Source organism: Macaca thibetana, chromosome 19 (genome assembly GCF_024542745.1).
Source record: "Macaca thibetana thibetana isolate TM-01 chromosome 19, ASM2454274v1, whole genome shotgun sequence".
Taxonomy (NCBI): Eukaryota; Metazoa; Chordata; class Mammalia; order Primates; family Cercopithecidae; genus Macaca; species Macaca thibetana.
The window spans coordinates 23,188,826-23,215,445 of NC_065596.1; the positions used below are offsets into that span (position 1 = coordinate 23,188,826).

The 26,620-nt window shown below is 61.0% G+C and overlaps 2 protein-coding genes across 4 annotated transcripts in view; both read left to right on the plus strand.

Moving 5' to 3' along the window:
• The window catches only part of TMEM259 (transmembrane protein 259), a 202,452-nt gene that overhangs the window by 65,903 nt on the left and 109,929 nt on the right, over positions 1 to 26,620 (plus strand). The window lies entirely within an intron of this gene.
• SBNO2 (strawberry notch homolog 2) overlaps positions 1 to 26,620 on the plus strand; it is a 70,479-nt gene that overhangs the window by 34,350 nt on the left and 9,509 nt on the right. Inside the window, exons 1-11 of one of the 3 annotated variants that reach the window (XM_050771046.1) lie at positions 10,154 to 10,333; positions 14,792 to 14,953; positions 18,897 to 18,977; positions 19,285 to 19,390; positions 19,877 to 20,028; positions 20,131 to 20,264; positions 20,344 to 20,434; positions 20,614 to 20,757; positions 23,815 to 23,932; positions 24,212 to 24,317; positions 24,667 to 24,820. In XM_050771046.1, the coding sequence (XP_050627003.1) occupies positions 10,226 to 10,333; positions 14,792 to 14,953; positions 18,897 to 18,977; positions 19,285 to 19,390; positions 19,877 to 20,028; positions 20,131 to 20,264; positions 20,344 to 20,434; positions 20,614 to 20,757; positions 23,815 to 23,932; positions 24,212 to 24,317; positions 24,667 to 24,820 (1,356 nt within the window). In that variant the 5' untranslated portion in view covers positions 10,154 to 10,225. Of the gene's footprint in view, positions 1 to 10,153; positions 10,334 to 14,791; positions 14,954 to 18,896; positions 18,978 to 19,284; positions 19,391 to 19,876; positions 20,029 to 20,130; positions 20,265 to 20,343; positions 20,435 to 20,613; positions 20,758 to 23,814; positions 23,933 to 24,211; positions 24,318 to 24,666; positions 24,821 to 26,620 lie in introns of those variants that run through there. The other 2 variants (XM_050771044.1, XM_050771045.1) reach the window with 2 other exon arrangements.

A 26,620-nucleotide genomic window follows, 5' to 3' on the forward strand; every position in this document is an offset into this window, starting at 1 on the left:
CAGGGAGCTGAGATCGCGCCACGGCACTCCAGCCTGGGTGACACAGTGTGACTCCGTGTCAAAAAAAAAAAAATTACAAAAAAGTTGCAAGAACTAAGAGCTCTGGAACAGCCCCCACCCGGCCCCCAAGTGTCACTGTCTCGCAGAAGCCTGGCTGTGGAGCGGACACTGACCTTGCACAGCGCCGGTGACTGGGCTGGACCTGGGGTGTCGGCAGCCTCTGCACTTCCCCCAAAGAGGCACTTTTCCAGAGTGCATCTCCCCCAGGGTGGGTCTCCCCCAGGGTGCCTCTCCCCCAGGGTGCGTCTCCCCCAGGGTGGGTCTCCCCCAGGGTGCGTCTCCCCCAGGGTGCGTCTCCCCCAGGGTGCGTCTCCCCCACGGTGCGTCTCCCCCAGGGTGCGTCTCCCCCAGGGTGCGTCTCCCCCACGGTGCGTCTCCCCCAGGGTGCGTCTCCCCCAGGGCGGGTCTCCCCCAGGGTGCGTCTCCCCCAGGGCGGGTCTCCCCCAGGGTGCGTCTCCCCCAGGGCGGGTCTCCCCCAGGGTGCGTCTCCCCCAGGGTGCGTCTCCCCCAGGGTGGTCTCCCCCACGGTGCGTCTCCCCCACAGGGTGCGTCTCCCCCAGGGTGCGTCTCCCCCAGGGTGCGTCTCCCCCAGGGTGGGTCTCCCCCAGGGTGCGTCTCCCCCAGGGTGCGTCTCCCCCAGGGTGGGTCTCCCCCACGGTGCGTCTCCCCCACGGTGCGTCTCCCCCAGGGTGCGTCTCCCCCAGGGTGCGTCTCCCCCAGGGTGGGTCTCCCCCAGGGTGCGTCTCCCCCACGGTGCGTCTCCCCCACGGTGCGTCTCCCCCAGGGTGCGTCTCCCCCAGGGTGGGTCTCCCCCAGGGTGCGTCTCCCCCAGGGTGGGTCTCCCCCAGGGTGCGTCTCCCCCACGGTGCGTCTCCCCCAGGGTGCGTCTCCCCCACGGTGCGTCTCCCCCAGGGTGCGTCTCCCCCACGGTGCCTCTCCCCCAGGGTGCCTCTCCATTGGTTTTGTCTGGGGTTGTCTCCTGACTGGATGGAGGAATCCCACAGACAGCACCGTACATACCACGGCATGGATCAGAGTGCCTGGCGTTGCGTGTATTGTGCCGATCGTGGTAACTTTGGCCGCTTGGCCAGGATGGAGTTCCTTCACCATCTGGTTCCTGTTTCTCCAGCCTGGGGGAGGACTCAAGGCTGTGCAGAGGCTGGTCCTGCCTGGGGCGGGGTCAGCAGCCTCCACCTGTGGGTCCTGCCTGCGGGCATCCCTGCTGCGTCCATCTGTGTTCCGTGTGCCTTCTCTTGCTGACGGCCGGAGCTGTGTGGGACCCCTACCCCCTCCCCGCTCTCCACCTGCTCCCCACCCCCGCCCCTGGGGCTCACGCTGAGCCAGGTGCCGCTGCTGTTTCCCGTGCTGCTGGCATCCCCTGTGGGCCGCGGAGCTCACGGGATGTCACGTGTGCCTTGCTTGGCCCTCCAGCCACCCCACTCAGAGGAAGGGCCCCCCTCACTTCTGCTCAGCCCTTCCATCTCCAGGTCGGCGCGAAGTCCTCAGGCCCGACGTCCCTGGTGGGTGATGGCTCAGCCCCGTGTGTCCTGGTGGGGCCTCCCGCCGCGTTTTGCAGGTGGGCTGTGGTTCTGTGGACACATGGCTCTGCATTCTTTCCTTTTTTTTTTGAGATGGAGTCTCATTCTGTCGCCCAGGCTGGGGTGCAGTGGCGTGATCCCGGCTCACTGCAACCTCTGCCCCCCGGGTTCACGCCATTCTCCTGCCTTAGCTTCCCGAGTAGCTGGGACTACAGGCGCCCGCCACCACTCCCAGCTAATGTTTTGTGTTTTTTAGTGGACACGGGGTTTCACCGTGTTAGCCAGGCTGGTCTCGATCTCCTGACCTCATGATCCACCTCCCTCAGCCTCCCAAAGTGCTGGGATTACAGGCGTGATCCACCACACCCAGCCTGCATTCCTTCTTTACTTTCTTTCTTTCTTTCTTTCTTTTTTTGAGACGGAGTCTCGCTCTGTCGCCCAGGCTGGAGTGCGGTGGCGCAATCACGGCTCACTGCAAGCTCCGCCTCCCGGGTTCACGCCATTCTCCTGCCTCAGCCTCCCGAGTAGCTGGGACTACAGGCGCCGCCACCGCACCCGGCTAATTTTTTTGTATTTTTAGTAGAGACAGGGTTTCACCGTGTTAGCCAGGATGGTCTCGATCTCCTGACCTCATGATCCACCCGCCTCGGCCTCCCAAAGTGCTGGGATTACAGGCGTGAACCACCGCGCCCGGCCTCTTTCTTTCTTTCTTTCTTTGTCTCTCTCTCTCTCATTTTGTTGTTGTTGTTGTTTTTGAGATGATGTTTTGCTTTTGGTGCCTAAGCTGGAGTGCAATGGCGTGATCTATCTCAGCTCACTGCAACCTCCGCTTCCTGGGTTCAAGCGATTCTCCAGCCTCAGCCTCCCAAGTAGCTGGGATTACAGGCACATGACACCGTGCCTGCCTAATTTTTGTAGTTTTAGTAGAGACGGGGTTTCACCATGTTGGCCAGGCTGGTCTCAAACTCCTGACCTCAGGTGATCTGCCCACCTCAGCCTCCCAAAGTGCTGGGATTACAGGTGTGAACCACTGCACGCCGCCCCTTTTTTATTTTCAGTTGAGACTCAATTCACGTTACAGAAAAGTCCCCATTTCTTTTTTTTTTTTTTTTTTTTTTGAGACGGAGTCTTGCTCTGTGCCCCAGGCTGGAGTGCAGTGGCGCAATCTCGGCTCACTGCAAGCTCCGTCCCCCCGGGTTCACGCCATTCTCCTGCCTCAGCCTCCCAAGTAGCTGGGACTACAGGCGTCCGCCACCACGCCCGGCTAATTTTCTTGTATTTTTAGTAGAGACGGGGTTTCACCGTGTTAGCCAGGATGGTCTCGATCTCCTGACCTCGTGATCCGCCCGTCTCGGCCTCCCAAAGTGCTGGGATTACAGGCTTGAGCCACCGCGCCCGGCCAAAAGTCCCCATTTCTAAGTGAACGATGCTGTGGCTGTTGTGAAGTCCAGAGCCATTCAGCCATCATCCTGTAATTCTAATTCCAGATCGTTGTCTCCCTAGAGGAGGCCCCGTCCCCGTCAGCCATTACTCCCTGTCCCTCCCCAGACCCGGCGCCCACACGTTCCCTTCCTGTCTCTGTGGCTCAGCCTGTCCTGCACATTTCATAGAAATGGGATCACACGCTGCGTGGCCTCCTGCGTCTGGCGTCTCTCACTGCGCGTGACGTCCTCAAGGTACATCTGAGCTGTGGCTGGGTCAGAGCCTGGCTCCTGATTATGGCTGAGCCATGTTCCGGCACATGAATGGGCCCCACCGTGTCTGTCCGTGAGGGACTCGCAGAGGGCCCACCGTGTCTGCATGTGATGGACGCGTGGAGGGCCCACTGTGTCTGTCCGTGTGTCCATGATGGACGCGTGGAGGGCCCACTGTGTCTGTCCGTGTGTCCATGATGGACGCGTGGAGGGCCCACCGTGTCTGCGTGTGATGGACGCGTGGAGGGCCCACCGTGTCTGCGTATGATGGACGCGTGGAGGGCCCACCGTGTCTGCGTGTGATGGACGCGTGGAGGGCCCACCGTGTCTGTCCGTGATGGACGTGTGGAGGGCCCACCGTGTCTGTGTGTGATGGATGCGTGGAGGGCACACTGTGTCTGTCCGTGATGGACGCGTGGAGGGCCCACTGTGTCTGTCCGTGATGGACACTTGTGCTGCTTCCACCCGTGGCTGTCGTGAGTTGTGCTGCCGTGAGCACGTGTGCAAACCTCCGTGTGGACAGGTTTTCGTTTCTCGGGCTCATGCCCAGGAGTAGGTGTGGATTGACATTGTGAATCGCCGTTAGCAGCACCCATATGCAGGTCCGTGTGTGGGTCTGGCTGGGGTCCTGCTCGAGGATGAGGGGCCCTCGGTGCTGCAGCCCACGCTCTGCGCCCGGAGCCTCCCGTGGGTCCCCTGCTCCAGGCCCAGCCCCGTGTCGCGGCTCTGCCCCCAGGCTCTCCGGTGCCTGTTCCTGCGTGGGGTGAGCATCCCCCAGGGCAGCCCCTGGCGCCTCTTCTAGGCTCTTCCCCACTGCACCCCAGCCCGAGCCTCCCCCGGCTTGTGCCCTGCACAGGCCATTCCCCAGGTCCTGCTCACCCGCCTCACTGCCCCTCGCCCATCCCTTGCCGCCTGTTCCTGGGGTGGGGGTGCTCCTTGACCCTCCCAACATCACCCAGGCCCCTCGCATCTCTGCTGGGCTCCTGGGGCTCTCAGTGCCCCCTGCCCATCTCCGTTCCCCAGGCGCTGCCCCCCTGCCCACCACCTGTCCTGTGAGGACACCTTCACGTGCCGGGCGTCCACCCCGGTTCCCCGTGGGGCTGCAGGGACCCTTGGGAACGCGGCCGTCCGGTAACAACGCTCTCTGCCTGGCAGCCCGGGGGCTTCTGGGAAGCTTGGGATGAGCTCACGGCTCAGAAAAGCGCTTTGCACACCGGCTGCTTTCAGGCAGGGAGGCAGGCGGCATCGACTGTTCCGCAGATGCGTTTTAGCAGGGGTCGGAGGCCTCAGCCCACCCGGCACCACGGAGCCCCCCCAGTTACTGGCATTGGGCAAAAAAGAGACCGAGAGAGATGGGGGAGAGAGGGAGGGAGAGGGAGAGAGGAATTTCTTACAGGAAGCCTTTGGTTCACACCCAGCCAAGGCCAAGAAGAGCCACCTCTGTCCCCTGGTCTGTGCTGAGGCCACATCCCCTGGGAGGAGGAGCCTCCACCCAGGGCCCGGCAGGTGCAGGAGGGGCCGGCAGAGCCGCCCACAGACAGCTTTAGAGAGGGAGACTCAGCAGGAAGCCGAGTCCTTTTTTTTTTGTGCCAGGGTTCGGCCCTGCCCAGCTGCAGTGCCAGGAGGCACTGAGGCGGCAGCCCCAGAGCCCACACCAGGCACCTGGCCGGGAGCCTGAGAGAAGGGAGCCCAGTTTCCTGGGGAGCCGTGCCAGCCTCCCAGGACTGCTGTGAGGAAGCAGCACACACAGCTTCAAAGGCCAGGACTCTGTCCCCTCCCAGCCCTGGAGCCCGGAAGTCCAACGTCAAGGTGCGGACAGGGCCATGCTCCTTCCCACCTCTCCAGCATCTGGGGGATCTGGGCATCCCCTGGCTGTGGCCACACGGCTGGGATCTCTGCCTCTGTGTCCCATGGCCTCCTCCCCGGGACTGTGTCTCCTTTGTATGAAGATACCAGGCATGGATCACCCCCTCGGCCAGTGCAGCCTTTTTTTTTTTTAACCACTCACATCTGCGAGGATCGGATTCCCAAATAAGGCCACACACACAGCTTCCAGGGACCAGGACATGATCACACCATTTTGAGGATACAGTTCGGCTCTGCACGGGGCACTGTAGTGACCAGGCCTGCTGAGGGGGCCCTTCTCCCAGCCACCAGAGACTGGCAGTGTCCAGGAAGTGCCACCTGTGCCACGACCACCTGGAAGCCGCTTCTCTGTCTGCCCCCCAGCCCCCTCCCATCCCCGCTGCCTCTTTCCTTCACTGTAACGGAGGGCCGCATCACCTGCAGTGCAGGGTTCTTGTGAGGGCTGGGGTAGCGGGCACTCAGCCAGGCTTACACGGAGCCCTCAGTCAGCCTTGCCACGGGACTGGTCAGTGAGGGGTGCACCCTGGACAGAGGCGGAGGGAGAGACCAGGCAATGGGAGCCCAGGGCCGGGCGCGGGGTCCCGGAGGTGGGTGGAGGTAGTGCCCAGCAGGTCCCCACGCAGTGTGCCATATCCTCAGCCTGACCTGCTCCAAGGACCCCGGCCTGCGCTGTCACATTGGGGCCTGGGGAGCAAGTCTGAGTCTATGCTCGTTCTTCCTGTTTCATTGCTTTCCAGGTCTTTTAAAAACTGAGACAAAATTCACATACCATAAAATCCACTTTATTTATCTGAGTCAGTGTTTTGTTCTGTTGCCCAGGCTGGAGTGCAGTGGTGTGATCATAGCTTACTGCAGCCTCCACCTCCCTAGCTCAAGTGATTGTCCTGCCATGGCCTCCTGAGCAGCTGGGACCACAGGTGCCTGCCACCATGCCCAGCTGGTTTTTGTATTTTTTGTGGAGATGGGATCTCACTGTGTTGCCCGGGCTGGTCTTGAACTCTTGGACTCAAGCTATTCGCTTACCTCAGCTTCCCAAAGCACTGGGATGGCAGGTGTGAGCCACCACACTTGGCCAAATCCACCTTTTTTTTTTTTTTTTTTTGAGACAGTCTTGCTCTGTCGCCCAGGCTGGAGTGCAGTGGCGCGATTTCAGCTCACTGTAACCTCTGTCTCCGGGTTAAGCAATTATCCTGCCCCAGCCTCCCGAGTAGCTGGGATTACAGGTGCACGCCACCACGCCTGGCTAATTTTTGCATTTTTTTTTTTTTTTTTTGAGACGGAGTCTCGCTCTGTCGCCGGGGCTGGAGCGCAGTGGCCGGATCTCAGCTCACTGCAAGCTCTGCCTCCCGGGTTTACGCCATTCTCCTGCCTCAGCCTCCTGTGTAGCTGGGACTACAGGCGCCCGCCACCTCGCCCGGCTAGTTTTTTGTATTTTTTTAGTAGAGACGGGGTTTCACCGTGTTCGCCAGGATGGTCTCGATCTCCTGACCTCGTGATCCGCCCGTCTCGGCCTCCCAAAGTGCTGGGATTACAGGCTTGAGCCACCGCGCCCGGCCAATTTTTGCATTTTTAGTAGACACGGGGTTTCACCATGCTGGCCAGGCTGGTCTCGAACTCCAGACCTCGTGATCCGCCCACCTTGGCCTCCCAAAGTGCTGGGATTACAGGCGTAAGCCACTGCGCCTGGCCCAAATCCACACTTTAAAAAAGCATATTCACAGAGTTGTGCAACCACCACCTCTGTCTAGTTCCAGAACATTCCATCACCCCACAGGAAGCCCCATTCCCATCAGCTCTCACTCCCGGCCCATCCCCATCCCCTGGTAACCCAAATGCTTTTCCTGTCTGTGTGGATTCCTGTCCAGGACAGGACATTTCATAGAAATAGCCTCACACGCTGTGTGGCCTTCTGTGTTTGGCGTCTCTCACTGAGTGTGACATCCTCAAGGTGCATCCGTGCTGTGGCCTGGGTCAGAGCCTTGCTCCTTTTCATGGCTGGGTTGTGTTCCAGTGCGTGGATGGCCTCACTGTGCTGACCCTGTTCCTCCGTGGGTGACCGCGCTGTGGGAGCCAGGCTGTCGTGAGCTGTGGGTCCACCCGTGAGCTGTGGGTCCACCCGTGGGCTGTGGGTCCACCCGTGGGCTGTGGGTCTTGTGGCTGTGGGTCCACCCGTGAGCTGTGGGTCCACCCGTGGGCTGTGGGTCCACCTGTGGGCTGTGGGTCCACCGTGAGCTGTGGGTCCACCCGTGAGCTGTGGGTCCACCCGTGGGCTGTGGGTCTTGTGGCTGTGGGTCCACCCGTGAGCTGTGGGTCCACCCGTGGGCTGTGGGTCCACCTGTGGGCTGTGGGTCCACCGTGAGCTGTGGGTCCACCCGTGAGCTGTGGGTCCACCCGTGGGCTGTGGGTCTGGTGGCTGTGGGTCCACCCGTGAGCTGTGGGTCCACCCGTGGGCTGTGGGTCTTGTGGCTGTGGGTCCACCCGTGAGCTGTGGGTCCACCCGTGGGCTGTGGGTCCACCGTGAGCTGTGGGTCCACCCATGGGCTGTGGGTCCACCCGTGAGCTGTGGGTCCACCCGTGGGCTGTGGGTCCACCATGAGCTGTGGGTCCACCCGTGAGCTGTGGGTCCACCCGTGGGCTGTGGGTCCACCGTGGGCTGTGGGTCCACCCATGAGCTGGGGGTCCTGTGAGCTGTGGGTCCACCTGTGAGCTGTGGGTCCTGTGGCTGTGGGTCCACCATGAGCTGTGGGTCCACCCGTGGGCTGTGGGTCCACCATGAGATGTGGGTCCACCCGTGTGGGCTCTGGGTCCTGTGGCTGTGGGTCCACCCGTGGGCTGTGGGTCTTGTGAGCTGTGGGTCCACCTGTGAGCTGTGGGGGTCCACCCGTGAGCTGTGGGTCCACCCGTGGGCTGTGGGTCCTGTGAGCTGTGGGTCCACCCGTGGGCTGTGGGTCCACCTGTGAGCTGTGGGTCCACCCGTGGGCTGTGGGTCCTGTGAGCTGTGGGTCCACCCGTGGGCTGTGGGTCCTGTGAGCTGTGTGGGTGCACCTGTGAGCTGTGGGTCCTGTGAGCTGTGGGTCCACCCGTGAGGTGTGGGTCCTCCTCGATGGCACCTGGGAGTGCAGCTGCTGGTTAACTGTTACTTCCCGTTCGCCTCTTTGAGGAGCTGCAGGACAGTTCCCAAGCGGCTGCCGGGTGTCCTGAGCAGCACTTGTGGTTGTGGGCTTTTTGTGTGGAGCTGGTGTGGAGCGGCCTCTGGGGTGGCTGTGATTGGCTGCTGGGTTGAGCGGTGGCTGTGATTGGCTGCTGTGTTGAGCGGTGGCTGTGATTGGCTGCTGTGTTGAGTGGTGGCTGTGATTGACTGCTGGGTTGAGCGGTGGCTGTGATTGGCTGCTGGGTTGAGTGGTGGCTGTGATTGACTGCTGGGTTGAGCGGTGGCTGTGATTGCTGCGTTGAGCAGTGGCTGCGATTGGCTGCTGGGTTGAGCGGTGGCTGCGATTGGCTGCTGGGTTGAGCGGTGGCTGTGATTGGCTGCTGGGTTGAGCGGCTCCATGAGTTTGTTTTTCATTGGTTGTTTTCCATTGGCGGACCCCTCGCTCCAGCTGTACGGACTCAGCTGGTTGTCACCCAGCTTCCAGGAGGTGATGGTTTGCGGCAGGGGGTGTGGACGGCGGTCTGCGCCAGCCTCCGCTGCTGCTGGTGCGTGGTCACGGGCCCCACAGGCTGGCGCAGGGCCTCAGGGTCTAGAACAGGGGGAGCCCGAGGGGGTGGAGTGCGCAGGGTTTGAGGCCTCGTTCCCACGCTCCCCTCAGAGCCCTGGCCAGGGTCCCACGAGCCCAGAACTGTCCCGACCCCTCCGGCCCAGCCACGGGCTCCCCCGGCCTCTCGGGGTGCAGTTTCCTTCTCCCCGGGGGCCCCTGCCCTTCCTCCCTCACAGAGGAGGAGCCGTGGCCGCCTGCACGGTCTCGGCCACAGTCCCGTGGGAAATGCAGCCGCTGCCGCGTCAGTCGCTGAGCGCAGGCAGATGGGGCCCGTCTTCTCCACAGCCTGGCCGTGCTCCCATCCCCTCTGGCCCTGGGGCCTCCCCAGCTCCTCCAAGGACACCGAGAGTGACCGCCTGTGGCTCAGCGTGGGGGCCCATCAGGGTGTGCCCCGCGGTGTCTGGGCCCCTGTGATGCGGGGGCCAGGTCCCCACGGTGCGGGCGAGAGTGTGGCCGGGCCGCTGGCGGGTTCACGGCCCAGGGTTGCCCCGGCAAGTGCATCATTGCCGCTTGGTTTCCTACCAAAGCAAGAACGTGCTTTTCCCAGGATCCTACCACTTGTTCCCGTGCCGCTGTGCCAAGGGGGCCGAGGCTGGGCCTGGCCAGAGCCTGGAGAGGAGGGGCCCACGCTCAGCTCTCCCAATGCCAGCCCCAGGTCAGGGGAGGCCACAGGGCCCGCTGAACCCCCTGGGCACAGACAGCAGGGAAAGAGCAGGGAGGGGACTTTGCTTCCGCGGCAGGGGCTTCTTAGGGACCTCTCAGGGACCTCAGTCTGCAGAGGTGGGGTGGGGAGAGCCCCAGGGGGTGCGCAGCAGGGCAAGAGGTGGGCTCGGCATGGGTGGGGCACTGGGTGAAGGGTGGGGATTCAGGCCTGGCCTGAGGGGCCATGGCATGGATGAAGGGGCCATCCAGGCCTCAGTTTCCCTGCCTGTGGTTTGGGGGCACCAGGAACAGCAGCTGGTCCCCATGGAACGGAACCCAGCTCTCTGCAGTCTGGGGAAACATGCCCACCTGGGCACTCTGCACGTCCCCCAGTGCCCCAAAGGAGGCTGGCCCTGAGGCGGGGCCGGGTGGGGGTGCGTGTTGACAGCGCCCCGGGCAGACCCGCCCCGCCCCGTACAGTAATTCTCCTCGCGCTGCCAGTAATTGCCCTGACTTTCAGGGCCCTCATCATTTCCTGAAAGTCAGCCCCGGCCTTAGAGGAAGTAGGCGCCGGCGGCCGTGACTAAACCGACATGCAAATGCAGCCGGGCGGAGAGCCGCCCCCGTCCGCCCCGGCCGACCCAATGCTGGGGCTGCCGCCGCGGTCATGAGGGAGCCGCTCCCGGGCGGCGCTTCCAGGGGGACCCCCGGACCCCCGAGCGCCGGGACCATGTCCCAGCTGCAGTTCTGGCTGCAGTTCGAGGCTCTGAACAAGGTAACACTCCCCTCCCGGGGTGGGCGAGGCCCTTGGGGGCAGGGGTCCGGGAGGTGGGACCCCCATTCAGGACGGCCGGGCCACCTGCCGGAGCAGCTGGAATCTCACCCTGGAGTCCGAGGCCTCCAGGCTCTCAAAAATCCCCATCCCGCCCCGTCCGTCTCTTCTGGCAGCGAGAGGGAATCTGCCGGAAGGTTCCGAGACAGAGATTTAGGACTTGGGGCTGGGAGCAGCTCCCTGTGCATAGGCTGGGGGACCCGAGCAGAGTGGGGGACTCGGGCTTAGCCCGGATCCGGCCCTCAGTGACAGTGGCATTGGCTGTCGGGAGGGCTGCATCCCCCTCCTTCTGCCCCTGGGATAGGGCCCCCTGGCTGTCCTCTAGAGAAGCCTCAGGTGGAGGGGCTCTGGGTGTCTCATGGGGCCCTCACAGGGAGCGGGGGCTGGGTGGGCCTGGTCAGGGTTGACTCTGGTGGCGCAGGCGGGCAAATCCCTGTGGCTCTGTGGTTCCCCATGGGTCCTGGAGCACGGGACGGGGGCAGCACACCAGGTCTGGAGTCAGTTCTGGAGTCAGGTCTGGAGTTGGCTGCCCAGGGCAGGAGGAGCTGTGTTTGCTGCTCTTGAATGGGGCAGAGCCAGGTCTTGCCAGCCTCAATCCAGGGCTCCTGAAATGCTGCAGAGACAAGAACCACAGCAGGCAGCCCCGGCCCTCCCTGGGGCCCCAGAACTGGGCGCTGGCGGTGAGGGGTGCAAATGTCACCTCCGAGGGCCCTTGGTGCAGACTACAGAGGGGCCCAGGTTCCCCGGGGAGGCACTAGGTCCGCTGAGCTGAGGCTGGAGTGTGGGGGGGCATGTGGTGGAGAATGCAGCAGCCTGGGCTGGCCTGGAGGGGCCATGGAGGGACACACAGGCATGGGTGGGACTTGGGCTGTTTCTGAGGTCAGCTGGTGGCTGCTAGGAGTCAAATCCAGATGTGGGCAGAGGACGGAGCCACTATGAGGGCAGCTGGCCTGGCTCCGTTCAGCTTCCCACATGTGAACAGGGCCAGCCCTGGGAGCCCTGTCTCCTCTGTCCCTAATCACTGAGGGCACCTGCTAAAGGTGAAGGCTTGGAGGGCTCATGCACCTGGCTGGATGTCCTGTGCTGGGAAGGACCAGACGGGGAGCAGGGCAGGGCCTTGAGGCTGCGTCTTTGGAGCCTGAAAGCTGCAAGCACCCACTCATTATTAGACTTCTACTTTTATTTGTTTATTTTTTGGGGAACAGGGACTTGCTCTGTCACCCAAGCTGGTGTGCAGTGGCACCATCTCGGCTCCCTGCAACCTCCACCGAATGGGTTCAAGCAATCCTCCCATCTCGGCCTCCTGAGTAGCTGGGACTACAGGCACATGCTACCATGCCCAGCTAATTTTTATATTTTTTGTGGAGATGGGGTCTTGCTGTGTGGCTCAGGCTGGTCTTGAACTCCTGGGCTCAAGTGATCCTTTCACCTTGGCTCCTCTAGGATTACAGGTGTGAGCCACTACGTCCTGCTTGACTTGACTTTTTTTTTTTTTGAAATAGGTTCTCGCTCTGTCTCCCAGGCTGGCATTGGGAGGCGCAATTATAGCTCACTACAGCCTCGACCAGCTGGGCTCAAGCGATCCTCCTGCCTCAGCCTCCTGAGTAGCAGACGTGAGCCACCACGCCCAACTTGACTTTGACTTTTCAAACTGTTTTAGAGTGACAGAAAAGCTGCCCGGGACAGTGGAGAGTCCCCACGCCCCCACTCCTGGGCTCCCTGCTGTTCTGTGTCACGGCTGATGAACCAACATCCATACGCCACCGTTAACTACCGAGGCCCACGCTTTGCTTGGATTTCCTCAGTTTCCCCCATGTCCTTTCCTGCCCGGGGCCCCACGTGGTGTTTAGGCATCTTCTCAGGCCCCTCTGGGCTGTGACGGTTTCTCAGAGGCCTGTGTTTCAGAGGCACCGGGTGGTCCTGTGGCTGGTCAGGTGGTGTGGACGCCCTGGAGTAATCGGGCTGGTGTTTCCTCAGACTGGGGCAGGAGTTTTGGGAGGAGGACCTTGGGCGGGAGGGCCCTGTTGTCCTGTCTTCTGGGGCAGTGGGCATCTGGTGAGGGCATGGGGCAGGTGTCTCTGCCTGAGGTCCCTTCCCTCTTTTCACACTGAGCTCCGGGGAAGGACTCGCTGTGTGGCCCACGCATTTGGGTCAGGGGAGCTCACCTCCGCTCTGCCTGCGCTCCCTGCACCACCAAGGCCTGGGCTGCTCTGGGCCCAACAGCAACTCACTCCTGCTCCTGGCTGGGGCCTCGACCACCCAGGGGCCCCTGACCTCGCCCAGGAAATGCTTCCACGGAGGGTCCGGGCCACAGGCCAGCGTCACCAGGTCCCCTGCAGCCTGGGTAGGCGGTGTTCAGAGGGCCCTTGTGGGGCTCAGCAGGGGAACTGCTCCGCAACCCTGCCGATCGGGGCCTCCAGAGGCTCTGGGAGGTGGGCTGCTCCTACCCTGCCTGGGGTGGGAGGCTGCACCCTACCTGGCCCGGGGCCTTAGGTGGGCAGCATGAACACCTCTGTGCTGGGGGGTGCTGTGGGGTCTCTGTTTGGGGGCAGGTTCCTGAATGTCCCTAGTGATCAGTACCCGGGTGCTTGGGTCTGACAGGGTGGGCAGTGGGCAAAGCTGAGCAAGGTGAGGGCGACGGAGCTCACAGCTCCCAGGGAGAGACAGCGCCCCCTCGACATGCCTGATTTTTTTCTTTGTTTTTCTTGAGATGGAGTCTCGCTCTGTCGCCCTGGCTGGAGTGCAGTGGCGCAATCTCAGCCCACTGCAACCTCCGCCTCCTAGGTTCAAGCGATTCTCCTGCCTCAGCCTCCCGAGTAGCTGGGATTGCAGGCACCCACCACTATGCCCAGCTAATTTTTGTGTTTTTCGTAAAGACAGGGTTTTACCATATTGGTCAGGCTGGTCTTGAACTCCTGAACTCAGGTGATCTGCCCACCTTGGCTTCTCAGAGTGCTGGGATTACAGGCGTGAGCCACCACACCCAGCTAATTTTTGTATTTTTAGTAGAAATGGGGTTTCGCCATATTGTCCAGGCTGATTTTGAACTCCTGGGCTCAAGCAATCTTCCGCCTTGGCCTCCAAGTGCTGGGATTACAGGCGTGAGACATCATGTGGCTGGGCATGGTGGCTCACGCCTGTAATCCCAGCACTTTGGGAGGCCAAGGTGGACAGATCACTTGAGACGAGGAGCTCGAGACCAGCCTGACCAACATGGAGAAACTCCATCTCTACTAAAAATACAAAATTAGGCCAGGCAAGGTGGCTCATGCCTGTAATCCTAGCACTTTGGGAGGCCGAGGCAAGTGGATCACCTGAGGTCAGGAGTTTCAGACCAGCCTGGCCAACATGGTGAAACCCGGTCTCTACTAAAAATACAAAACTTAGCTAGGCATGGTGGCACACGCCTGTAATCCCAGTTACTTGGGAGGCTCAGGCAGGAGAATTGCTTGACCCTGGGAGGTGGAGGGTGCAGTGAGCCGAGATTGTGCCACTGCACTCCAGCCTGGGTGAGAGAGCGGGACTCTGTCTCAAAAAATAAATAAATAAATACATAAATACATAAATAAAAATTCAAAATTAGCTGGCACGGGAGTGCACGCCTGTAAACCCAGCTACTCGGGACGCTGAGGCAGGAGAATCGCTTGAACTGAGGAGGCGGAGGTTGCAGTGAGACGAGATTGTGCCACTGCACTCCAGCCCCGGCAACAATGTGAGACTCCGTCTCAAAAAAAAGAAATGATGCACATGCATCTCCTCTACTGGGCAGTGCGTGTGTGTGCGTCATCCCCATAGCGAGCCCTGCCTCTGGGCATGGCTGCCCCCCACAGAGGGCATGGCACCAGGCTTACCCCAGCCCCGAGCTGCTCAGAGTGCCTGCAAAATCGCTGCCCTTCAGGTGCTGCAGAAGTCGGACTCCGTCCTGCATGGCCCTGAGGGCTGGTGTTTTTCACCCATTGCTTATTTCTTTTTTTATTTTTTGAGACGGAGTCTCGCTCTCTTGCTCTGTCATATGGTGGCTCAGGCCTGTAATCCCAACACTTTTGGATGCCGAGGCAGGCAGGTCACTTGAGGTCAGGAGTTCAAAACCAGGCTGGCCAACATGGTGAAGAAATCCCGTCTCTAGTAAAAATACAAAAAAATTAGCCGGGCACCGTGTCACACACCTGTAATCCCAGCTTCTCGGGAGGATGAAGCAGGAGAATTGCTTGAACCCAGGAGGGCTGCGGTGTCTCTCGTCCCCAAGTGCTCCAGTGCGTGGGGGGGCCATGGCGTCTCCCGTCCCCACGTGCTCCAGTGCGTGGGGGGGGCTGTGGCGTCTCCCGTCCCCACGTGCTCCAGTGTGTGGAGGGCTGTGGTGTCTCCTATCCCCCACTCACCAGGCCTGGCCTTGTCTTTCAGGATTCCTCGTATTTCGAGGACTTCTCCAACATCTCCATCTTCTCCTCGTCTGTGGACTCCCTGTCGGACATCGTGGACACGCCCGACTTCCTGCCGGCCGACAGCCTCAACCAGGTGTCCACCATCTGGGACGAGAACCCTGCCCCCTCCACCCACGACAAGGTCAGTGCGCCCGGCGCCCCCCGACAGCCCCGACCCACCAGCATGGCCTCCCCAGCCCAGGACCCACAGGGTCCAGCGAGGTCTCAGTCTCCGCGAGTCTGCGTGCCGCTGGCTGTCCTGTCACTGTCGGCTCCGTCCATGGCCATGGATGAGGTGGTTAGGTGAGGGTCCTCTCGTGTCCTGAATAGGAGAAGGCGATGTCCAGGACATCTGTGGCTACCACATCTTGGGGGGGCTCCTGGCATGGAGTTGAGGGGGGCCAGGACGCTGCCCAGCGCCCTGCAGTGCCCAGTATGGCCCCACCCGCGAGGGACCAGGCCCCACGTCCACCGCACCGGGGAGTCCCTGGTCTAGAGAAGCACAGGAAGGTGACAGGACAGAGAAGCATGGTCAGGGAGGGCCCCCTGGAGAGGCAGTCCCCAGCAGGCCCAGGCGACGTGGCTGTCCAGGCAGAGGAACAGCACCTGTGGTGGCTGCCAGCCCCATGGTGCCCTGGGTCAGCAGTGGCCGTGTCCCCGCTAGGTGGGAGCTGAGAGGGCGAGGTTGGCGGAATCCTGTCCCAGGGTGGGGAGTTGGACGTTATCCTGGGGGGCTGAGGGGCTGGGGTTTGCCTCCGAGAAGGCCCTGGAGGACCTGGGTGGGCCAGGCCTAGAGCAAGGGTTGTAGGGCAGCAGGGCCCCCAGGTTCTTTGGGCCCAGGCTCTAGCCGTGCCCAGTACCACGCAGTGGAGGTGTCCTGTGAGGGAGGCGTGGCTGGGAGCCAGGCCTGGGGAGTCCCTTCCCCCATCCAGGCCTGTCCAGGAGAGAAACTTCTAGACTTTGGGAGCAGACATTGGACACATGTCTGGGGCTGAGCGCCTTCCGGTGAGGGCCCACACTGGCCTCCCCACGCTCCCGGCCGCTCTCCCAGGCCCTCAGGAAGGGTGCAACCCGGGCAGCAGAACTCACAGGCTTGGGGGCCGGGGCAGGAAGCATCAGAGCACCCCGCAGCCACGGTAGGCAGCTCAGGCCTGGTCCCTCTGGGGCATTTCACCCAGCCTGGGGCCCATGCCCTCCCAGCTAGCTCACAGGTCCTCGGCAGGGCAGGAGGAAAGCAACCAGGGCCTGACCGGCCTGCTGTGGACGGCAGGAGGACATCTGAAACCCAATGCCCCGCCAGCCCCACCAGGAATGGTGACTCAGGCTTCCAGGAACCCGTGTGGCATCTGTTTGTTTGTGTTTTGTTAATTTAAAAAAAAAAAAAAAAAAAAAAAAAAGGAGAGGGGAACTGAGTAGAGGTTTCTAACCTTCCTGTGCCACGCTTCCACTTTCTTTGAAAATCTTCACAAGTGTTCCTAGTGTTAGAAAACGCAGAAGCTGGCCGGGCATGGTGGCTCAAGCCTGTAATCCCAGCACTTTGGGAGGCCGAGACGGGTGGATCACGAGGTCAGGAGATCGAGACCATCCTGGCTAACACGGTGAAACCCCGTCTCTACTAAAAAATACAAAAAACTAGCCGAGCGAGGTGGCGGGCGCCTGTAGTCCCAGCTGCTTGGGAGGCTGAGGCAGGAGAATGGCGTGAACCCGGGAGGCAGAGCTTGCAGTGAGCTGAGATCCGGCCACTGCACTCCAGCCTGGGTGACAGAGCGAGACTCCGTCTCAAAAAAAAAAAAAAAAAAGAAAACGCAGGAGCTGTGGAAGTCAGTTCATGAGCATCACTAGCTATGTGGTTCCCACACACTGCTGAGAACCTGGCCCAGGCTCAGGCAGGCTTGGGCAGAAACCTCACCCGTCTCAGGATGTTGAGGTTGAAGTGGGGGACCAGGCCTAGAAGAGGTTCTCTTTTTTATTTATTTATTTATTGTTTGAGACAGGATCTCACTCTGTCGCCCAGGCTGGAGTACAGTGGCGCAATCTCAGCCTCTTTCAGCCTCGACCTTCTGGGCGTAAGCGATTCTCCTGCCTCAGCCCCACAAAAGTAGCTGGGACCACAGGCATGCGATACCACGCCCGGCTAATTTTTGTATTTTTTGTAGAGACAGGGTTTTGCCATGTTGCCTAAGCTGGTCTGGAACCCCGACCTCAAAAGATCTCGCCCGTTCTGCCTCTGTCTCCCACCGTGCTAGGATTACAGGCCTGAGCCACGCACCCGGCCTGGATTTTCCGCTTTCCAATTCTCCACACTCACTTTTTTTTTTTTTTTTTTTTTGAGATGGAGTCTCGCTCTTATTGTCCAGGCTGGAGGGCAATGGCACGATTTCAGCTCACTGCAACCTCCGCCTCCTGGGTTCAAGTGATTCTCCTGCCTCAGCCTCCCGAGTAGCTGAGATTACAGACATGCACCACTACACCCGGCTAATTTTGTATCTTTATTTATTTATTTATTTTGAGACAGAGTCTCGCTCTGTCACCCAGGCTGGAATGCAGTGGCACAATCTCAGCTCACTGCACCCTCTGCCTGCCAGGGTCAAGCAGTTCCCCTGCCTCAGCCTCCCTAGTAGCTGGGATTACAGGCATGCGCCACCACGCCCGGATAATTTTGTACTTTTAATAGAGACGGGGTTTTTCCATGTTGATCAGGCTGGTCTTGAACTCTCGACCTCAGATGATCCGCCTGCCTCAGCCTCCCAAAGTGCTGGGATTACAGGCACCCACCACCACGCCTGGCTAATTTTTTGTATTTCTTGTTTAACCATGTTAGCCAGGATGGTCTCGATCTCCTGACCTCGTGATCCACCGCCTTGACCTCCCAAGGTGCTGGGATTACAGGCGTGAGCCACCGCGCCTGGCTAATTTTTTTTTTTTTTTTGCTATCTTTAGTAGAGACAGGGTATCAGCATGTTGGCTAGGCTGCTCTTGAAATCCTGACCTCCACTCTGGGAGGCCTTGGCCTCCCAAAGTGCTGGGATTTACAGGCCTGAGCCACTCTACCCTGCCCACACTCACATTTTTTATGGCTCATATTACCGTTAGGATTTTTGCTTTTTAAGAGTGGGTATATTCCAGAATCACACAGACCCTAGTTTGGACCCTACCATGCCCCAGCCATCCGTCCCGGGGTCCACCCTGTCTCAGTGTTGGGGTCTGGACAGCGGGCCTGACAGGCCACACCACCCTCTGACCCGCCCGTTCACAGGCTTTACATGCCCAGTCAGTTCGGAGATCCCAGGGTGGGCCATGGACTCATCCAGAGGCCCGGCACACCTGGCTGCCCAGGCCTGGGGTCAGCTCCCCAAGGACAGTGCCAACTGCCCATCCTGGTGAATCTGCATGAGGCTGTGGGCAGTCTTTCTCCCCGGGGGGGCCACAATGGGACGTGTCCTCTGGTCACTACAATGGCAGGCATCCTCCCCCATCCCTCACAGGGGAGCTGCTGTCCTCCAGAGGCCGCGGGGGTCCTTAGGGAGTGCAGGACCGCCCTGGGCTACCCACCCTGGGTGCTGGGAGCCATCGGGTGAGGGACAAGGCTCAGGCCCGCCCACCTCCACTGCCTCTGTCTCCTCTTCCCCCTCAACATGGAGCTCCCAACCCCTTGTCCCCCAGACCCGAGGGCCTCCTGCACTGCACACAGTGGGTCACTCCTGTCAGATCCCCGTCCACATGGGTCACTCCCATCAGACCCCCGTCCACAGCCTTCCCGCCAGCTCCCGTGGGACTAAGCTCTGCTGTCTGTCAGAACTAGCCGGGCACCTTCCTCCCGGGCACTCCAGGCAGGCGCACCAGGCATCAGTGGGAAGGCAGCCAGGTGCTGGCCAGGAGGAGTGAGCCTTAGGCCCCAGGGAGGTGCCCACTGGGGAGGCTTGGAGGTACCAGGGTCACCTTGAGAACAGCAGGAGAGCAAGACCCAGGGCCCTGGGGAGTGAGGACGGGGCAGTGGGGAGCCGCCTCTGGTGGCCAGGCTGCGAGGGCCCGCCAGCTGTGACCTGTCCCGTCTGGCCCGGGCCGACATCCTGCTCCCCTTCCAGCTGTTCCAGCTCAGCAGACCATTTGCAGGCTTCGAGGACTTTCTGCCCTCCCACAGCACCCCGCTTCTCGTCAGCTACCAGGTGAGCTGGGCCCAGCCGAGGGCTCCCTCCCCTGCCCTCTCACGGGACCTAAGGAGAGGGCTCAGCACAGGCACCTCCAGTGTGGGGAGCCCTTGGCCAGCCTAGAATCTGGGAGTGCAGAGGAGACATCTGAGGAGACAGAGGCCCTGGGGAGCACCTTGCTACAGGGGCGGACAGAGCCATCTCCCCCTCCGGGAGCCATCTCCCACTCAGCTGCCCATGGCCAGCCTGGCGCCTGCTCCTGGGGGAGCCCAGTGCCCACAGCCGCTCGGGCCTGCAGTCTGCTGAGCTCCCTCCACGCACGCAGGAGCAGAGTGTGCAGAGCCAGCCAGAGGAGGAGGACGAGGCTGAGGAGGAGGAGGCGGAGGAGCTGGGGCACACGGAGACCTACGCTGACTACGTGCCGTCCAAGTGTGAGTGGCCCGGCAGCACCAGGCCCTGGGACAGGTTCAAACCCTTTTGTGGGACTGAAACCCTGCAGGTGACCACGGCCCGCACAGCCCACAGGGGGAATGTGAAATTTCAGGCAGGGCCGCAGAACCTTGGGGACAGGTTCTACAGTCCAGGCTTATACAAAACCGGGTTCACAGCTGGGAGAGTGAGAAGGAACCTCACAGGCACTGGGAGGATTTTCATGCATTTGCCCCTCCTGCAAGCCGCTGGCCACGCCCCCAACCAACCCAGCAGGCTGTGGCCGCCCCGACCCAGCCCACCCTGACCACCCCTCCACCCAGGCATTCCTGGCCACTCCCTTGACCTGCCCAGCAAGTCCTGGCCATGCCCCCAAACTGCCCCGCCACCTCTGGCCATGCCCCAGACCTACCCAGCCGGCCATAACCGGCCCTGGTCGCCCCTTGGCCACACCCTTATTTACCTTGCGTCCATCCCTGCCCCTCCAGCCAAGATTGGGAAGCAGCACCCAGACCGCGTGGTGGAGACCAGCACACTGTCCAGCGTCCCGCCCCCAGACATCACCTACACCCTGGCCCTGCCCTTGGACAGCGGGGCCCTGTCTGCCCTGCAGTTAGAGGCCATCACCTACGCCTGCCAGGTGACTGCGTGTCCCCACCCCAGCCCAGCCTGTGTCTGCGAGGCCCCTGGGGAGGAGCCGGGCCGGCACCCCCAGGCCCTGACGTCTGCCCTCCGGCCACAGCAACACGAGGTCCTGCTCCCCAGTGGGCAGCGCGCCGGCTTTCTCATCGGCGACGGGGCCGGCGTGGGCAAAGGCCGGACGGTGGCCGGAGTCATCCTGGAGAACCACCTGCGCGGCCGGAAGAAGGCATTGTGGTGAGATCCTGCCTGGGGTAGGGGGTGGGAGCAGGGGTGAGGGGGAGGGGTGGGCACCCCTGACGCCCACACCCTGCAGGTTCAGCGTCTCCAACGACCTCAAATACGACGCAGAGCGCGACCTGCGGGACATCGAAGCCACGGGCATCGCGGTGCACGCGCTTAGCAAGGTAGGGGCTGTGCTCGGCAAAGTAGGGGGCAAGGTGGGTCGGTGGGGGCCGCTCAACTGGGTGGGCCGGCAACCGGGACAGGCTCTGCTCAGCACCTCCTACAGATAGGGAGACCCAGACCCAGGTCCAGAGCCTGCTGAGCTAGGGCCCCACCCCACACCTGCTCTGTGCATCCCCAGATCAAGTACGGCGACACCACTACCTCAGAGGGCGTCCTCTTCGCCACCTACTCCGCCCTGATTGGGGAGAGCCAGGCCGGTGGCCAGCACCGCACACGCCTCCGGCAGATCCTGGACTGGTGTGGGGAGGCCTTCGAGGGCGTCGTATCCTGCTGGGGGCAGTCGGGAGGGGAGGGCCAGATGGGGGCGGAGGGGAGGGGAGGATGGTGGAGTGGGAGAGGAGGGTGGGAGTCGGGGGGGAGGGGAGGGCAGGGTGGGGATCGGAGGGGAGGGGAGGATGGAGGAGTGGGAAAGGAGGGTGGGAGTCGGGAGGGGAGGGCAGGGTGGGGGTCGGAGGGGGGGGAGGATGGAGGAGTGGGAGAGGAGGGTGGGAGTCGGGAGGGGAGGGCAGGGTTGGGGTCAGAGGGGAGGATGGAGGAGTGGGAGAGGAGGGTGGGAGTCGGGAGGGGAGGGCAGGGTGGGGGTCAGAGGGGAGGGAAGGATGGTGGAGTGGGAGAGGAGGGTGGGAGTCAGGGGAGGGGAGGGCAGGGTGGGGGTCGGAGGGGAGGGGAGGATGGTGGAGTGGGAGAGGAGGGTGGGAGTCAGGGGAGGGGAGGGCAGGGTGGGGGTCGGAGGGGAGGGGAGGATGGTGGAGTGGGAGAGGAGGGTGGGAGTCAGGGGAGGGGAGGGCAGGGGGGGGGGTCGGAGGGGGGGGGAGGATGGAGGAGTGGGAGAGGAGGGTGGGAGTCGGGAGGGGGAGGGCAGGGTGGGGGTCGGAGGGGAGGGGAGGATGGAGGAGTGGGAGAGGAGGGTGGGAGTCGGGAGGGGAGGGCAGGGTGGGGGTCGGAGGGGAGGGGAGGATGGAGGAGTGGGAGAGGAGGGTGGGAGTCGGGAGGGGAGGGCAGGGTGGGGGTCGGAGGGGAGGGGAGGATGGAGGAGTGGGAGAGGAGGGTGGGAGTCAGAGACTGCTGGTGTCTTCCCCGCCCGGCTGAACAATCTGCGTGCAACAATCTACGAAACAGCGATAACGCTGAGATCACCCCTCGCTGAGCTGTGGCGTGGTGGCAGGGCTGGCCGTTTAATTTGTATTCTCCCAGTTTTCCTTCCTCAGCCTGCTTTCCTGGAACTTGCTTTCTTTTGTCTTAAAATATTAAGAATATGGCCAGGTCAGGTGGTTCACCCTTGTAATCCCAGCACTTTGGGAAGCCAAGGTGGGTGAATCATGAGGTCAGGAGTTTGAGACTACCCTGGCCAACCCAGGAGGCTGAGTCAGGAAAATCACTTGAACCCGAGAGGCGGAGGTGGCAGTGAGCCGAGATCGCGCCACTGCACTCCAGCCTGGGCGACAGAGCAGGACTGCGTCTCGTCTAAAAAAAAAAAAAAAATTAAGGGGCCAGGTGCGGTGGCTCAGGCCTGTAATCCCAACACTTTGGGAGGCGGAGGCGGGCAGATCATGAGGTCAGGAGATCGAGACCATCCTGACAAACACGGTGAAACCCCGCTTCTACTAAAAATACAAAAAATTAGCCGGACGTTGTGGCAAGCGCCTGTAGTCCCAGCTACTCGGGAGGCTGAGGCAGGATAATGGCGTGAACCCGGGAGGCGGAGCTTGCAGTGAGCTGAGATTGCGCCACTGCACTCCAGCCTGGGCGACAGAGCAAGACTCCGTCTAAATTTAAAAAAAAAAAAAAAAATTCAGTGTTTTCTAGTTTTTTTTGTTTGTTTTTGACACGGAGTCTCATTGTTCCCCAGGCTGGAGTGCGGTGGCGTGATCTCGGCTCACGGCACCTTCAACCTCCTGAGCTCAGTGATTTCCCCTGCCTCAGCCTCTGAGCAGCTGGGATTACAGGTGCATGCCACCATGCCCACCTAACTATTATATTTTTTGTAGAGATGGGGTTTGGCCATGTTATCCAGGCTGGTCTCATGGGCTCAAGCCATCCTCCTTCCTCGGCCTCCCAAAGTGCTGGGATTATAGACATGAGCCACTACACCTGATCTTCTAGTTTAGGTAGATACATAATTGTTTTCTAAGCAAGCAGGACTTTATTCTGTAAAATAGATAAGTGTTCTCCAACATCATTTTTTAACACGGGCCACCATGATTTCAGTTGTAGAATAAGAATTAAAACAGAGCGGCCAGGCGTGGTGGTTCACACCTGTAATCCCAGCACTGTGGGAGGCCGAGTCAGGTGGATCACAGGGTCGAGAGTTCTAGTCCATCCCGGCCAATATGGTGAAACCCCATCTCTACTGAAAATACAAAAGTTACCCAGGCATGGTGGCACACACCTGTAATCCCAGCTAGTCAGGAGGCTGAGGCAGGAGAATTGCTTGAACCCGGGAGGCGGAGGCTGCAGTGAGCCAAGATTGAGCTACTGCACCCCAGCTTGGGTGACAGAGTGAGACTCCATCTCAAAAAAAAAAAAAAGTTAGCTGGGCATGGTAGTGCACGCCTGTAATCCCAGCTACTCGGGAGGCTGAGGCAGAAGAATTGCTTGAACCAGGGAGTCGGAGGTTCCAGTGAGCCAAGATCACGCCACTGAGCTCCAGCCTAGTGACAGAGTGAGACTTTGTCTCAAAAAAAAAAAAGAATTAGGGCCGGGCACGGTGGCTCAGACCTGTAATCCCAGCACTTTGGGAGGCTGAGGTGGGCAGGTCACTTGAGGTGCCAGGAGTTTGAGACCGTCTGGCCAACCAAACAGCCAACACCATCTCTACCAAAACTACAAAAATTAGCTGGCTCTGGTGGTGGCACCCATTGTAGTCCCAGCAACTTGGGGGGCGGAAGCAAGAGAATCACTTGAATGCGAGAGGCAGAGTTTGCAGTGAACTGACATTGTGTCACTGCACTCCAGCCTGGGTAACAGAGCGAGACCCTGCCTCAAAAAAACAAACAAAAAACAGGTTCCAGGTACCCTCCTCCGATGGCAACATCCTGCAATTTATGGAGCCCACCCTTCCTCGCCAGAGGCCCCGTCCTCGGTGCGTGGTGTGTAGAGTCTGGGAGAAGCCATCCCAGGCCACACCGATCTAGTGGTCGTGTGGGGGCCGCCCACCCACCAACCCCCGTGGTATCCGGCTGTCACTCCGACCAGCTTCCCTTGTGGAGTTCTCAGCAGCGTAGGCGTTTGCCCCCCACCAGGAAGGTGGGGTCTTGGGTGGTCAGGACCCAGGCTCCTGGGGTCACCCGGAACACTCCTTAACCCACGCGTGCCCCAGATCGTGTTCGACGAGTGTCACAAGGCCAAGAACGCCGGCTCCACCAAGATGGGCAAGGCCGTGCTGGACCTGCAGAACAAGCTGCCCCTGGCTCGCGTGGTCTATGCCAGCGCCACAGGTGGGGCAGTGCGGATCCCATGTGACCCACTCACAGCAACGTCTGTCTGGCTGTCCCCGGGAAGGGGTATCCCCGACGCATGCTCAGCCTCTGTCTGCACCCTGCTCCTCCTCGGACGCTGGGGCATCTCTGCGCCTGTCCCAAGGCCATGCTGGCTGTCCCCAGGCCCATGGTTCCAACCCTGCGGGGCCCTCATCAGGCGGTCCCTACTTAGTTGGCCCCTGACCCGGCCCCTGGGCCCTCCTGGGTTGGGGAGCTGACGGCAGCTTCCCTCCACAGGTGCTTCTGAGCCTCGGAATATGATCTACATGAGCCGCTTAGGTATCTGGGGCGAGGGCACCCCCTTCCGGAACTTTGAGGAGTTCCTGCACGCCATCGAGAAGAGGTGAGTACCCTTCCTGCCCACGTGGAGGGGCGGTGGGGGTTCGGGCGGAGGCCCCAGGACCATCAGCCCAAGGCCTGGCACTGCCACGTGCACTTCCCTGGCACCCAGAGGTGCTAAATGTGCGTCACTCGTTTCTCTGCCTAGGGCTGCCCAGTGGTCCCAGGGAAGCCAGCCCCTCAGCAGCCCCTCCTGACCCCCCCGCCAGGGCTGGCTGCCAGCTGTCTCTGTGGCCGCCGGGGCTCTGCTCTGGCTGACCCTGCCCTCTCTGTGACTCACTCTGCCTCGCGCTCCCCGGCGGCTCCATCCCCATGGCTCTGGCCGTGCTCACGGGGGCTGTGTCCATCTGCAGGGGCGTGGGCGCCATGGAGATCGTGGCCATGGACATGAAGGTCAGCGGCATGTACATCGCACGCCAGCTCAGCTTCTCCGGCGTCACCTTCCGCATCGAGGAGATCCCGCTGGCCCCAGCCTTCGAGCGCGTGTACAACCGCGCAGCCCTGCTGGTGAGCCTGGGCGTCCCACCTGGGGACCCCTGTGCATTTCCCGGGTGAAATTGCGCCCCCATGGCCTTGAAGATGCCACAGGCTTCGTCACGTGACAGCCTGCCCTGTCCTGTCACGGGATTTTTTTTGTTTTTGTTTTTTTGAGACAGTCTCGCACTGTCACCTAGGCTGGAATACAGTGGCACGATCTCAGCTCGCTGCAACCTCTGCCTCCTGGGTTCAAGCAATTCTCCCCCCCTCAGCCTCTCGAGTAGCTGGGACTACAGGTGCCCGCCACCACGCCTGGCTAATTTTGTGTGCTTTTTTAGTAGAGAACAGTGTTTCACCATGTTGGCCAGGCTGGTCTCAAACTCCTGACCGCAAGTGATCTGCCCGCCTCAGCCCCCCAAAGTGCTGGGATTACAGGTGTGAGCCGCGTGCCCAGCCATCACCGGGGGTTTTTACGTGACTGTGATAACGAGGGGTGTGGCCAGACACCACTTCCCTTCCCGTGGTGCTCAAGCCCTTCGCTTCCAGGTCCTGGCCCATGGCTCGTAGCTGTGTTCAGCATCCACGTTGCTGTGGGCCACGTGGCTTGGTCGTTCCCTCCGTATTTGGACAGGTCCTGTTTTCTCCTCCTCAAACCACCCAACAGCCCTGTATGTTTGCTGCTGTTTTTCTTTTTTTTTTTTTTTTTTTTTTTTTTGAGATGGAGTTTCCACTCTGGTTGCCCAGGCTGGAGTGCAATGGCATGATCTTGGCTCATCGCAACCTCCGCCTACTGGGTTCAAGCGATCCTCCTGCCTCTGCCTCCCGCATAGCTGGGATTACAGGCATGTGTCACCACGCCCAGCTGATTTTGTATTTTTAGTAGAGACAGGGTTTCTTCATGTTGGTCAGGCTGATTGGTCTTGAACTCCCGACCTCTGGTGATCTGACCGCCTCAGCCTTTCAAAGTGTCGTGGTTACAGGCGTGAGGCACCTCGTCCAGCCAGTTCGCTGGTTTCTTTAGGTCACACAACCAGCATCTCCCGTAGCCCCCAGGGCCGGGTTGCTCTCTGGGGTAGGGCCGTCCTGAGCACTTTGGGGTGTGCAGCAGTATCCCTGGCCAGAGTCCCCGCCACCCTAACCCAGCCTACCCAGTCCATGCCAGGACCAGCCCCCAAACCTGACAACCACTGCCGGCCCCAGACATGCCCAGTGTCCCCTGGTGGGGATCACACCTGGGTGAGACCCTGGTGGAAAACGAAAGGCGTGGCTCACACTGTGTTGTTGGAAGCAGCTGAGCCTGTTTGCTGCGGGCGCTGAGTCTGTGCCGTTTGCAGCACAACTTCCCCACCACTGGTGTTTTGGTTTTTTTTTTTTTTTTTTTTGAGACGGAGTCTCGCTCTGTCGCCCAGGCTGGAGTGCAGTGGCCGGATCTCAGCTCACTGCAAGCTCCGCCTCCCGGGTTCACGCCATTCTCCTGCCTCAGCCTCCCGAGTAGCTGGGACTACAGGCGCCCACCACAGGCCCGGCTAGTTTTTTTTTGTATTTTTAGTAGAGACGGGGTTTCACCGTGTTAGCCAGGATGGTCTCGATCTCCTGACCCCGTGATCTGCCCATCTCGGCCTCCCAAAGTGCTGGGATTACAGGCTTGAGCCACCGCGCCCGGCCGGTGTTTTGGTTTTTCAGGTTTTTACCGTATAGGTAGAAGCGGTGCCTCTTACAGTGCACACCCCCAGCACCCCCATCCTGCCCTAAATTCCACCAGGCGTGGGGATGCTTTGCCCAGGGCTGGCGGCAGGTGGGCCGGGAGCCAGGAGCCAGAGCTCAGGGGCG